The sequence below is a fragment of the Sinocyclocheilus grahami genome, unplaced genomic scaffold, assembly GCF_001515645.1.
Source record: "Sinocyclocheilus grahami isolate Dianchi unplaced genomic scaffold, SAMN03320097.WGS_v1.1 scaffold521.1, whole genome shotgun sequence".
NCBI classification, from domain to species: domain Eukaryota; kingdom Metazoa; phylum Chordata; class Actinopteri; order Cypriniformes; family Cyprinidae; genus Sinocyclocheilus; species Sinocyclocheilus grahami.
The window spans coordinates 709,165-723,825 of record NW_015505700.1 but is presented as its reverse complement, the minus strand read 5'-3'; the positions used below and the strand labels follow the sequence as shown (position 1 = coordinate 723,825).

Below are 14,661 nucleotides of genomic sequence, written 5' to 3'. Positions count from 1 at the left end.
GTGTGTGTGTGTGTGAGAGGACGCGCGCGCGCGCGCGAGTGTGTGTGTGTGTGTTCGGAAAGAAGGGGAATAAAAAAGACGAGAGACCGGGGGGCAGCCAGCTCGAAGCGGCGGGCAACACCGAGCCATGGAGGGCGAGTAAGTCCATGCATTTTTATTTGAGCAGAACAGACTGATTGATTTGCAGCACCTCTAATGGCTCTAAGATGCTCATAAACACTATTACGCAGCTATGGCTATCAACACTGTACACCATATTCTCCATATACATCCAACACTTGATGAATAACGCCAGTGAACGGGCCTCGGCTGAAGTGCACTAACGTATATAAACGCCTTCAATGCCGAACGGGGTGCAGTAAGAGACGGCTTTTTGTCTCGAAGATGATGATGATGTGTGTGTGTGTGTGTGTGTGTGTGGAGGCTCCACGTATAATAACCACCAAATACACTCGTGAATTATAAAACGTGTCGTTCCAAATCGACGAAATATGGCGAGTTTTCTGGCGTCGGGAGCTCAGTGGCGGGGTGGAGGCGGAGAGGGATGCTTTTATCAACGCGTCTCGAGTTTCATTATGATTTTTAAAGCCAAACTTTATGAATGAAATGTGATATTTCTCTCACCCCCTCCTCCTCTTCCTCTTCATGTCCCCCCTCCCTCCCCCCGCCCCCCGCGCTTCTCTTCTCTTCTCTTCTTCTTCTTCTTGTCCATATCCTCCTTTCACACACTCATCTGCCCATTGAATTTGCCGTGCTGTAGCATATATGTGGTGTTATCCATTCATAAAACAGCGGGATGAACGCGTGTCGACACGGTGCTGCGATGGCTTAGAATAACTGATGCCGTTTAATAACACAAACGGGGCTCTGAATCAAAATGGATGTGATTTCGTAGCGTTTATTGTAATGGAGCTTGTCGGACTGGAAACCCGCTCTGAGGGCCTTGCATGGCGAATGGGCGTTCATTGATACATCTCAACTCTTCATCTCCCACCCTCTCCCTCATCATCTCATTCCCCGCAGGCCATTCATTTATTTACGATTTGCTTCGTTGTGCTGCTCCCTCATATGGAGCCATTATGCTCTTTGTTGTTTTCATTGTAAATGCGGAACGACTGTATTAAAGACTTTTCTACAGAAAGGAGCGATGGCTGGAAAGTGTGATTAGATTTTCCTCGCCCACGTGACCGTCCATTAAAAAAACCCTCTCATTGTTATAATCGTGCTTCACTGTTGATATATTTCCTGTAGTTTAGGGAATGCACAAAGCGCACGTGACCTTGTGGTTTAAGATCATTCAATCCATTTAACAGATAAAGCACTCCTTGCAACCATGCCACACCATCTTGTCTCAAGGAATCATTCAAAATTATATTAAAGGGCGATTTTTTGAATATCAAGCATAAAATGTCCCTGTCACCTGACGGATATCACTAAAATGGGCGTCTTCTTGACTAATCAAATCACACCTGTCTCTGTCACAGCAGAACTAGGGGGGAGCGGCCCGCCCTTTTCTAGCGAATCAGAAACGTTCTCAGCTTCTGTCAGTTCTTTGCAAATTCGGGGCGGAGTTTTGGAAAGGGGGCGTGTTATATTCATTGTCTACTGTATGGCTAAATCTTGCCAAAAGGGGTGAAATCAATTGCACCTCTAACGTCAGCATAAAAATGAACCAAATTTACTAAACGTTGAATGTATGTTATGGGCCCTATTGTGGTACACATTAATTCTCAGTGATATTTGAACAAATAACTTGCTCCACCTCTGAAATGACTCTTCATTTGGACTAACTTCATCATCATGGCGTGGGCAGGGAAAAGAGCCAAACATGTTTCATCCAGTCCCCTCCAGTCACGTGTCTGCTGCTAGCTGTGGCCATCACATCAACCATATTGTAGCAAAAGACTGCGAGGTGCGTTTCCTTCCAAAACCCCAATCTCCAGACTAACCTTGCTTGCATTTGGCTTGAACCGGCCTGGCTTTAAGTTTTCAACATTGAAAAAAAAAAAAAAGGACGATTGTAGAGGTTAAAGGCATTTCACTACGAAGTACTTCCAAAATGTCAGTCGACATGAAATCAAAACTGAGCTTAACTTTTTTTAATGCGTGTTCTTTGATGGCCAGTTCATTAGTGCATGCTATTTCTATTAATAAAATCTTTCTTTTTTTTACAGATGTAATGTAACTTGCTCATTGTCTGAAACATCCTTTCTTTTTTATGATGCTTCAAATAAACTTCAAATGCATAAAATCCAATGTCCCACCTCACCTTTATTCTCACTGAATATTTAGTTTCACTCGGAAATATGTCCAGAAAGATTACAGAAGCAAAATGGTTTATGAACGTCATCCTTTCAGTGGATATTGCAGGCCAATAATAGTACTTCCTTACACATCTTCACTCTGTATCTCTGTGTCTTTTCCCTATTAATTGTCAGTTACCTTCATTTTGAGGCTATTTTGATATTTTATACTGATGGTTGTATTTTCTTCTTTAATTGTCTATGTCTCAAAGTCTGTGTTTGTGTGTGTGTGTGTGTGTGTGTGTGTGTGTGTTTGCGCTCAGCTGGCTAGTGCACTCACTGCTTTCACTTCCCTAACAGTGTGCGTGTCCGAGCGGTGGTGATGACACGTGATGATTCTAGCGGTGGCTGGGTGCCCCTTGGAGGTGGCGGCCTCAGTCATGTGATCATATGTAAGGGGCGGAGCTCTGAAGGTCGTGGGCGGAGAGAGTACGTCATACGTGGAGAACGGCTACGCGATCGAGCAGTGAGTGTGTGCGTGTGTGTTCATGCCTGTCTTTGAGTGCACTGATGTTCCCTCAGCCTGACAGTCCTGGTAGTTCGGGTAATCTGGTAGTTGCCCTCATGAGTGGCCCACGGGTGACCCGCCTGTCTCTTTTTTTTTCTTCGTGCAGCCTGTGCTGGAATGCGCCATTCAAAAGGGTCTGGTCTACAACAAGGTGAACCCCATCTTTCATCATTGGCGTGTGGAGGAGAGGAAGTTTGGTCTGACCTTCCAGAGTCCAGCTGACGCCATCTCCTTCGAGAGGGGGCTACAAAGTGTCCTTGAGAAACTGGACAGAGGTACAGAAGCAGCAAAAGATAGTGAACAGGAAGCTGGAGTGAAAGAATTGAATGTAGTTCAGAGGTTTAAAGCCAAATAACCCAGTTTTTCTGGCCTCTAAGAAGACAATGCCATGCAAGGATATTGCTAATGTGAACTCCTATTTTCTTTCTTGAAATGTTTTCTTTTTTTTTATATTTCCCTGCAGGATCTGACTCGCCATCCTCCTTGACACCTGAAGAGGGCGACACTGAGGATGACGGTCAAGCAGTGAGTGTTTTTATCAAATCTGAGTGCTTCAAAGTATCTGGTTCATCTTTGTGTCTGTCTCAGAATTACTTCGTGCCTAGATACTCATGAAGTCACGGCAGACGTTGAAGTCAATAAATCAAAATTGACTTATTTATTTTCCTATGTGTTTCTGGTCTTATTGTGCACGATTCACCGGTGCATGTCATTCCAAAGAAAATTGTCTTTGTGATCATCAGAAGTTATCAAAATGTAATAACTTGCTTTGCCGTTTCCTGTCTAAAATCTTGACAATAATTTAGTTTATTTTTTTGAATGCTATTCAAATGAAGTCAAAGCAGAATTAGTGAATGACTCGTTCATAAAACAAGAAAATCCAAACTACACATGTACACCTTCTATCCTCCATATTGTTGCTTAAGTATGAGGTGGTTCTGCATGTTTGATGACTTGCAGTCTGTCTCAGTCTCATACAGGGAGTGAGTCGTCATCCAACAGCAGAAAAGAGATGCTGCCCAAACCCATTACCATTGTGACCAGTGAGTCGTCCTCCACCTGTTTTGTGCACTCCACAGAGGAGTTTGCGTATGGGACAGGGCACGCCGGCACGATGCAGACCCCTGCCCAGGTAAAGGATTCACATTGCTTGAAAGTTGATTCTGGTATGTCCATCAATGCTGTGTCCATGTGTCCAAAATGGGAAAAATCAATAAGAAATTGTAAGGGTGTATTCACACCTGTCTTGTTTGGTTCAATTGAATCGAACTCAAGTTCGTTTCCCCCCTTGGTGCAGATCTTTTGGGCAGGTGTGAATACAGCAATTGCACTCAGGTGTGGACCAAACAACCGTACCAAGACCAAGCTGAAGAGGTGGTCTCGGTCCGGTTCCAAATTAACTCTAGTATAGTTGAATGGATGAACCTATGAATGGATGACCTTAGTACACGTTTAGTACATGTTTGGTCCGTACCTGCCCAAAAGATCCGCACCAAGGGGGGAAACGAACTTGAGTTTGATTCAATCTAACCAAACAAGACAGGTGTGAATACACCCTTACAATTTCTGGTTCAGTTGCAAAAGGGGCAGTGTGAAAGCAAACCACACCAAACAAAAAAATCAACATTGTATTTGTTCCAGACCAAAGCAAGTGAACTAGCGGACTTTCTTGGTGTGAATACACCCATCCATGTATGAATGAAGTGCATGTTTATTGTATTTTTGAATTTCTCTCGCCGCAGATCCACACCCGACCTGCCCAGCACCAGCTCACCCAAGTTACCGCCATTTTGAACCCTCCGGCGCCCCCTCCGCCTCCTCCAGCTCCCCCGACCCCCCCCATAGTGCCCCCTGCCTCCTCCCCCCTCTCTCCACTCTCGCCCACCATCTCCCTGCTGGAGGAAGGGGACCTCCGCAGCCTCGACCCCTGCAAGGACCTGTGGGGTACGCGCGGCTACGAGGACTACCGCCGCGCTGGTGCTACACGGACCAAAGTGGGCGGGCTGACGGGGGGCGTGGTGGTGGGCGGCGGCCAGGACAAGTCGGAGCTCTGCGTGGTGCGCTTCGAGAAGGAACTGGCCGGCGTGGGCACCACGGGCTGCGAGGTCACCGTCATGCTGGACACCAAAGGCTCTCAGTGCAACTCTTCGCCCACTTGCGTGCCCAATGCTGTGCCGGGAGTGCCGTCGGCCAGCGGCTCCCCGCAGGAGACGGGCAAAGGCTCACCTTCACCCTGCTGCATCCACACCTCACTCGCCACGCCCCGCTCTCGGACTCGCAAGCGAGGGGCCAGCGGAGGGGACGCCATCTCGCCTGACGATGACAGCTCCTGTCCGCAGGGCTCCTCCTCCTGCTCGTCGCGCTGCGTTTACTGCCGCTCTGTCTTCAGCGCCTCCGAGAATGGACGGGGCCGCTGTCGGGACGCTCCCGACCCGGCGCTACACTGCTTGCGCCAGTGGACGTGTGTGTGGTGCGCGGAGAGCCTGCTCTACCACTGCATGTCGGACTCCGAGGGCGAGTTCTGGGAGCCGTGCTCGTGCGAGGACTCGTTGGGCGGCCGGCCACACGTGCTGTGCTGCGCCCGCTGGATGGCGCTGTTGGTGCTGTCTCTTTTCGTGCCCTGCATGTGCTGCTACCTGCCCCTGCGCATATGCCTGCGCTGTGGGGAGAGATGTGGCTGCTGCGGAGGAAAGCACAAGGCCTGACAGGGGGGAGGGCGTGTGGGCGGAGCTTATTGTGACGGGACGGGAGCACAAAGATGAGGAACAGCCGTAGAGCCAGATCTCCTACATAAACCTTCACGATAATATCCCCTCGCCCCCTCCGAAGCCGTCTGCTGCATTCCGCTCTTTCTATTCTCTGCTCGGACCCTTCACGCTCGTACCGGCGGTGGGTGCATGGGTTCGGGGAGATCTCTCTGATTTGCTGGTCGTTGGGGTCAGGGGTCGTCTCCGGGAGGTGGGGAGTGAATGGGGATCAGTGATGTGTAAACAATTGTTTTGTTTTTTTCTCTTGGGTTTTATTTTTTATTTAATTTAGGGAGAATATATGAGATGAAAAATGTTTATAGCTATGGTTATGGGACCTTTTTTTTAGTATCTAATTTTACTTGAACTACTGAAAGATATTTTTTGCAATCGAGTTAACGAATACACTCCCCTTGTACCTCTAAGTTACTGAGTTTTACCTCAAAGTCCAGAGGAGAGGAAGGCAGATAGACTTATTTCGGGGACTGTGTGCTGTGGTGAGGTTTTGTATATGGTCTTTGCAGTAGGTTTTTCACGCACGTTCGGCCAGAACATATCTGTGAAGGAGAACATGTTGATGTCGTATCACTTTTAATTGTTTGAGAACAGGGAACGTGAACGGTCTGATTGAGGGCAGTTTCACCAAAACCACCACTTTCACCACATACATGCTCATTCTTCTGTCAAGAGAGTATAGTTGTATTGAACTTGCCAGCAACCAAGAATGTTGCCTATATTTGAAGTATAGACCAAAAACGTGGAGAGATAATCTAGACATGAATCTGCCGAACATTTGCGCAACAAATGTGAACCGAGGCCTTGAAATGTAGTTGTACACACCACCAAAAATACAGTGCAATTAGTTATTAGTAAGAAGTAAAGAATAAAAGAGCAAAGGCTTGTTGTGTGTGACACAACATTTTAACTTTATCTGTCCGTATGGCAACAAGAGAAGTACTCAATCATTTACTATAACGAATTACAACGCACCTCGCGTCCAACGAAGTGACAGGACATTTTGTCTGGGTAGCTCCGCCCACAGTGAAATCCCATTGGTCCAAAAACATCAGCTACGTTCTGACTGGCTGTGACTGTGTTACAGTATATCATTTTGTTTTCACTGTGGACAGGCAAATGACGTGACGCCGAAAACTTCGTTGTCTGGCTAAAGGACGCAAGAATTTAGACCAATCAGTTCAAACACTGCCTGGCATAACGGTTTGGACCTCAAAGTGTTAAGAAACATTGCTTTAAATATCTCGAAGCTGCTATTTCAGCTCCCCTAAACTTGTCTTACCACAGCCCTGTAGTCAATGTTTGAGTTAGGAAGACAACGCCTCTTAATTACGATATCTATGATGGGGAAGAACTAACGTCCAAACTTCAAGAGATTTCTCCATCAATGTTGTATTAACTGCTCATTAGAGTCACTTTAAAAGAAAAGGGTTTTACAGCAAGATGAACCACTGGACCATTCAATCTACACACATGCATTGTATTTCATTGTCCATCTGGACTCATTTCAGTCCATTTTCGAAGACGTGAAACATTCTCTCGCACTCACACACACACACACACACACACACACACACTCTTTATGGGCAGAATATTAGACATGAGTAGGGAAACACAAAAAAACACAAAAATAGCACTGGAAAAAAAGAGAGAACTTTGCAAGATGAGACCACCCTTGAGGGCCCTAGTCATACATCCTATTAATAAATGTGCCTTTTGATTTATTTAACCAATAACCTATAATTTCTAAGTAACGACGTACCTAAATACTCATTTTCTTTTGAGAGTATAGTTGTATTGAACTTGCCAGCAACCAAGAATGTTGCCTATATTTGAAGTATAGACCAAAAACGTGGAGAGATAATCTAGACATGAATCTGCCGAACATTTGCGCAACAAATGTGAACCGAGGCCTTGAAATGTAGTTGTACACACCACCAAAAATACAGTGCAATTAGTTATTAGTAAGAAGTAAAGAATAAAAGAGCAAAGGCTTGTTGTGTGTGACACAACATTTTAACTTTATCTGTCCGTATGGCAACAAGAGAAGTACTCAATCATTTACTATAACGAATTACAACGCACCTCGCGTCCAACGAAGTGACAGGACATTTTGTCTGGGTAGCTCCGCCCACAGTGAAATCCCATTGGTCCAAAAACATCAGCTACGTTCTGACTGGCTGTGACTGTGTTACAGTATATCATTTTGTTTTCACTGTGGACAGGCAAATGACGTGACGCCGAAAACTTCGTTGTCTGGCTAAAGGACGCAAGAATTTAGACCAATCAGTTCAAACACTGCCTGGCATAACGGTTTGGACCTCAAAGTGTTAAGAAACATTGCTTTAAATATCTCGAAGCTGCTATTTCAGCTCCCCTAAACTTGTCTTACCACAGCCCTGTAGTCAATGTTTGAGTTAGGAAGACAACGCCTCTTAATTACGATATCTATGATGGGGAAGAACTAACGTCCAAACTTCAAGAGATTTCTCCATCAATGTTGTATTAACTGCTCATTAGAGTCACTTTAAAAGAAAAGGGTTTTACAGCAAGATGAACCACTGGACCATTCAATCTACACACATGCATTGTATTTCATTGTCCATCTGGACTCATTTCAGTCCATTTTCGAAGACGTGAAACATTCTCTCGCACTCTCTCACACACACACACACACACACACACACTCTTTATGGGCAGAATATTAGACATGAGTAGGGAAACACAAAAAAACACAAAAATAGCACTGGAAAAAAAGAGAGAACTTTGCGAGATGAGACCACCCTTGAGGGCCCTAGTCATACATCCTATTAATAAATGTGCCTTTTGATTTATTTAACCAATAACCTATAATTTCTAAGTAACGACGTATCTAAATACTCATTTTCTTTTCCAGGTTGATTATTTCTGCCAATGTGCATATTTTAATATGTATGTGTCTATTAGTTTGAAAAGTAATCAATGGAAAATATTACCTGTTTATATATTTATTGAGATATTTATTCTAATTCTTTATTTATTTTTGGAGACGGGTTTTTATTTTCTGTGCTGTCTTACTTCTCTGACTTTGTGCCAATTTGCTGCTTTGAGGTGTTACATATCGTGGGTTTGTATCATTAATTAAACCCTAACTCTATATTTTAATGAAAAGTTTGCACTCTGAATCGTGTTTATGTACACTAATTGTGGGACGGCATCATTCAGCATTCACTCATAACCACAGTATCAGTCTGGTGTATTAGAGCACAAGACAGCAATAGTGCATTGTGCTCCATTCAAACATCCAGTTGGAATAGGCCTAATTTCATGAAGAAATGTATAGGTCACATTTCTCCCTATTATATTTTGCATAAAGAAAAGTAAATTAATATTTTCACGACAATAATCACCCCCCCCCCCAAAAAAAAAACAAAAACAAAAAAAAATACCATGCAGACAATATTTTTCAAATTAATATCAATAGAAATGAAATTAAAATCTGTGTATTATTATATTTAACAAACACTACCTATATTTTCATGTAATTTAATTAATTGTATTACAGTGGTCCAAATTACAAACTACAGAGAACTGGGAGGAGGATGTGCTTGATTGTCAGGAAAATAATTAAAAAATGTTTCTTGAAATAAGAACCAGACGATTTCTGACAGTTCTGTTTGATACACATTCAATAATCACTCTGACCACTAGGCGGAGCCAATTATCACCACGCGCGTTCTTGATTGTCCACAAGGGGGCGCTTCAGTCAGGACTCAATTAAAGGCAAGTAGAAGAATTACATCAAGAGAGTTTTCACATTTATTTGAAAATGTAATGGAGAAAATATAAACACAGAGGAGCTGAATGGACAGAAAAGGTCTTAAAGTGTGAGCGTGTACCCATGCGTGAGCTCAGGACAGTTGCTGGCGCTTTGTGTTTTAGGATCTCCGTCGAGGTGAGAGTCGGGTCTTTATTACAGATGCCACAATGACAGACCCTAGTCAGACCTGATGAAGATGATGAGGACGTTTGTACACTTTTAGACTGAAAAAAACATTTACTATGCAGAACTGATTAGTGATATTCAAATCTAGAATATTCAAATACAGTGTATCTGCCAAATCATTTTCAAAATCTACAGCCAGCCTAATTAATGGATAAGAAAGTCATGGTGGAAAATGTTTTCACATTTTTGTGAATACGGAGCAAACATTTTGTTTCTTACATTTATTTATTTCAGCTATTTATGTATGTCTCATTTTCCATAATTAAATAATATACTGGGATGCTGTATTTTTGTAAGCCAAAACATGGAAATGATTTAGCACTTTTGCATTTCTGATTTAATTGTCCTGAAGTCAGTGGGTTTTTAGCTAAATGCCTGAAATAAGGTGGCGAACACAAGAGCGAGAATAAAAGTTACATATTCTTTCTTTGCGTATACATTTGGGCGGCGTTATGCAAATCTTCCCACACAGTGATGTAGACATGTGGGGGCGTGTTTAAATGAGGCGTTTTAGGAGGGCGTGGACGAGTCTTAACTTTGATAAAGAATATCTCTTTGGTTTTGAGACTTTAGTCTTTGCAACTTTAGGGATCTTATCTATTCACGAACAGCTTGTAACACTCCAAAGAGAAAGGAGAACTTGAAATCGCATCATTTTGACCCCTTTAAGATATTTTAATGTTCTATTCTATGGCATAAAATACATCAGTAAAATCAAGTCTTTTATTTGTCTAGAAAAAGGGAGTCTAAATGGGACTACAGAGGTTGTCAGGACATTAAACGTACAGATCATCTACTCAATTCACTTTCACAGCCTCACTGTGTTTATTATCGTGGTTTTGCAAACTATTCTTCAGAGAAAATGTTTTTTTAAATAAAGACTAAAAAGATTTGGAAGCTTAATGGTGGTGACGTTGAAGTCATGTGACCGTGGTGTAGTTCATTTACGGCCTACTTAAGTTTTTACTTCTGGCGACTATATTTAGGCTTCAGAATTCATAAAAGTTGTGTTCATGGAAATAATCATATTGGGTTTTTGTTGTGGGAACCACGGTGACACTAACTTCCAGGCTGGCCTACAAAAATAACATCATCACTGCACTGCTCTATAGTAAGACATCCAAGCACATTCTGAGCCTTTACAATCCTGCTTCCTGCCGCTCACCTTCCTCAGGCTGCTGTTCCTCCAGCGGCCTGCAGGTGGCCTCGTGTTGCATGCGCTCCAAAGGCGTGGGGCATGTAAAGGTCACAGTGAGGGCAGCTCCAAAAAGTGTAAACATTCACTGTACAGGTCAGACAGTTCGGGATCCAGTTGCGGTCCGATGTACAGGTTCTGAGACTGCAGCGCTGTCAGATGCCTCAGACTGTAACTAACCTAGAGAGAAAGTCATTATCATGTTTGATCAAGATTGAGTTCAGGGAAACAGTTATGAAAACAGTTCTTAAAGTGCCCCTATTATGGGTAATGAAAGGTTCATATTTTGGTTTTGGGAGTCCCCAACAACAGGTTGACATGCATGCAAGGTCAAAAAACACTTTGATTGTCTTATAATATGCATTTATTTTTACCTTACTTGCTCAATGACTCCCAAACGATTCGTTCAACGATTAATTTTTCCAAACCTTTCCTTTGCGTAACACTAATCTGCAGTGATTGGTCCTATTGCTTAGGGTTGGGTATCGTTTGAATTTTATCGATTCCGATTCTGCTTATCGATTCCGATTCTTATCGATTCCTAGTTTCGATTCCAATAAGATAAAAAAAATCCAATATAAAAAAAATTAAGTCAAATATTTATTCTGTCTTTTTACAAAGCATTCTGTTGCAGCTGAATAGCACGAGCAAAAATCAGCAGCGTACAGAACACTGCAAGAGGAATTTTGCCTATGTTTAAAAATAAAATACCTCAGCAAAAACAACTAGATTAACATAAATTTCAAATATTAAAGTGAACAAACAAATCAATTAGCAGTATCATAAATAAAATATAGATTAATCAATTAAAGTTATTAAATATATTCAGTCAAGGTCAGTGAATGAATTAATTTTGTTCTTTGATTAACATTAATGACAGGCAGCACGTTTATTAGGCTGCTGTCTCTTTAACACCGAACGCACGCAGATCTAAAAATACTGTACATGTGTGTTTTCTTTCTCATCTGTTTACGTTCACGTAAGACAAAAACGGCTGTGTTTATGATGATATACTGACGTAGTTTTCTGCATATTGGTCGACAAATATGAAAGAAGTCAGTTTCGACCCGGAACAACCTTTTCTACAGTGGAAATACACGGAACGGTTCGAGACCGTACCGCGACCTCTGTTCTCGCGCTTGCGCTTCGTGTGTGCTGCACGCGAACAGGATTTTCTTTCTCATCTGTTTACGTTCACGTAAGACAAAAACGGCTGTGTTTATGATGATATACTGACGTAGTTTTCTGCATATTGGTCGACAAATATGAAAGAAGTCAGTTTCGACCCGGAACAACCTTTTCTACAGTGGAAATACACGGAACGGTTCGAGACCGTACCGCGACCTCTGTTCTCGCGCTTGCGCTTCGTCTGTGCTGCACGCGAGCAGGGCGCAAGTTCTTTCCGTTCCTGCACTTAAATCGTTTTTAATCACATTAAAATGCGAACACAGGAATCGTTAAGCAGAATCGAAATGCACGCGTCTTATCGAATACCCGGTTCTTGGAAATTTGGAACCGGTTCTAAAATGGAACCGGTTTTCGATACCCAACCCTACAATTGGTCTCATTTTCATTTCTGCATGCTTGTAATGCCTGATAAAGCAGCGTTTGTGAGCACAGTGCTGCTTTGTGTACAGCATTACCGGGGAAACCGCCATTTTACCGCTCCAAAAGCTGCACCTAGTGGCAAAGAATGAATTTGCATGTTCATTCAGACCAAACGCGAAACGACCAACAAGTGGTCGGGCAATATGCTAATGTTTCATGTTGACCTCAACATGAAATAGCTTGGGATTCGTTTTAAAAACGACTTGTTTCAGTGATTCTGAGTCGACTCTTTACGGTGGCAGAGAAGTGCAAAACAAATCACAAACGCAAATGCAAGTCTAAATAACAACATAATTCAGAAAACACAACAACAATTCAGAAAACATTATAACAAGTCAGAAAACACAATGACAAATTCGAAAACAAAATAAGTCAGAAAACACAACGACAAATCAGACAAAACGGAAGAGGTAGGTATAGTTTGAGACAGCGCCATTGGTTTGGGATTACTCACCGCTGACTGGACGAGACATCTGTCAATCAACGTATACAGGGAAGAACCAGCCGAAGAACAGCAGAGTCGTGGTAGAAAGTTCGGAGATGTATTAAAGTAGCTCAGTTTAAATATATTGTATGAATTACCCTTACTATGGAATAAAAAATACGGGGTGTCTATTTACATTTAGTTAAAAGTGGCTGTAAATCATCAGCTCCAGTGGCGCAAATGGATAAGTGCATGTCGTTGGCTTTTTGATGCGATCGAACTGGGTTCGATCACGTCTTTTGCCGAACTTTTTTTTCCTCCCTTTTCTTTTTGTTGTTGTTGTTGTTGTGCTTTCTGAATTGTTATTTTGTTTTTTAGACTTGCATTTGCGTTTGTAATTTGTTCTTTTGTTTTCAGAATTGTGATTTGCTTTGCACTTCTCAGACACCGTAACTCTTTCTTTTGAGAGACAATAACTTTATACACAGTGCACTTTCAGATTTAAAACTTTGCAGGATGTTTTCATTCAGTTACACACTGCATGAAAGGTAATTTTCAAAAATCCATAATAGGGGCAACTATAATTTTTATGTGGAAATCACGATACATTTTTACAGGATTCTCTGATGAACAGAAAGTTCAAAAGAACAGAATTTATTTAAAATAGAAATCTTTTGTAGTATTTTAACTTTACCAACACTTTGACCAATTTAATGCATCCTCGTTGAGTAAAATAATTAATTCCTTAAAATAATAAAGAAATCTTACTCCATTTTCAACATTATTGTATATTAAACTGAAGGGATAGTTAACTCAAAAATAAACACCCTCATATCAAACCTCATGTTGTTCAAATAGTTTTGGTTTCTATTGACATTTTATTCTTTTTCCATTCAATGGAAGTCAACGAGAACCAAAACTGTTTAGCTACCAACATACTTCGAAATATATTTATTTATGTTCCATCCAAAGAAGAAACATATTTGAGGGTGAGTAAATGATGACGGAATGTTCATTTTTGGGTGGACTGTCTCTTTAAGAACTGAATACAGTAAACTGTTGAATCTAGATTAGCTCTCTCTTTTCTTTTCATGCTATAAAATCTAAATCAGCTGAGGCACCTGTATGTCCACAGTCTGTTCAGCATCATCTCTTCTCTTCTTGCTCGATCCTGCTCCCTCATCGTCAGACCCAGACAGGGCGTCTCCCTCCAGGCACAGAACTTTCCTCTTGGTGTTCTCCTGGAACTCATGGTCTCGCTTCAGCTGGTGGAGCTTTTTTTTTTACATAATTTTCATGAAACCAAAGATTTGTTTTCCCAAATGTGAGAGGGCACCTGTAGGATGAGGGAGTCTAGTGCCATCCTGTGGATCTCAGGAACAGGATATGGGGCGAAAGCATCATAATCAGATTCAGAGTAGAGTCGGTAACAGAGCCCCGGTCCAGTTCTGCCTGCTCGTCCCTTCCTCTGTCCAGAACTGGCCCTGCTGATCCAGAACTCCTGCAGCCTCTGCATCTTGGCCTTTGGATCAAAACTCATCTCTTTCACCTTTCCTATTGAGAAACATCAGTGATGTTTCAACATGAAGAAAACAGACATTTTTGGGAAGGACGATGATATAAAAGTTGGTAGCAGGCTCTTATAAAATCTTACAATTTAAAATAAAATATTATATTTAAAATATTAGTATATATTTTTTTAAACTTTAAAATATAGGAAAAAATATATAGAAACTAGGAAAATAATAAATAATCGACCACAAAGCGCACTCCACCTTGCTACGTGTACTGCGTTAAGCTAACTGAGACTTGCATATTATTGCTCTTTTGTTGATTTTGATTGCTTCCATTGTCCTCATTTGTAAGTCGCTTTGGA

At 42.0% G+C, this 14,661-nt stretch overlaps 1 protein-coding gene across 1 annotated transcript; it reads left to right on the top strand.

Moving 5' to 3' along the window:
• The first annotated feature begins 3,015 nt into the window (after positions 1-3,015).
• spred3 (sprouty related EVH1 domain containing 3) lies at positions 3,016-7,217 on the top strand. The gene is made up of 4 exons (XM_016237666.1): positions 3,016-3,086; positions 3,275-3,336; positions 3,772-3,943; positions 4,554-7,217. The coding sequence occupies exons 2-4, from the start codon at positions 3,323-3,325 to the stop codon at positions 5,514-5,516; spliced, it is 1,149 nt and encodes a 382-aa protein (XP_016093152.1). The 5' UTR covers positions 3,016-3,086; positions 3,275-3,322; the 3' UTR covers positions 5,517-7,217.
• Positions 7,218-14,661: the final 7,444 nt, after the last annotated feature.

What these genes read in the sequence shown, in the direction of transcription:
- spred3 (XM_016237666.1), top strand. An exon ending in CGATGCAGACCCCTGCCCAG is followed by an intron (nt 3,944 to 4,553) that starts GTAAAGGATTCA and finishes CTCTCGCCGCAG; the next exon opens with ATCCACACCCGACCTGCCCA.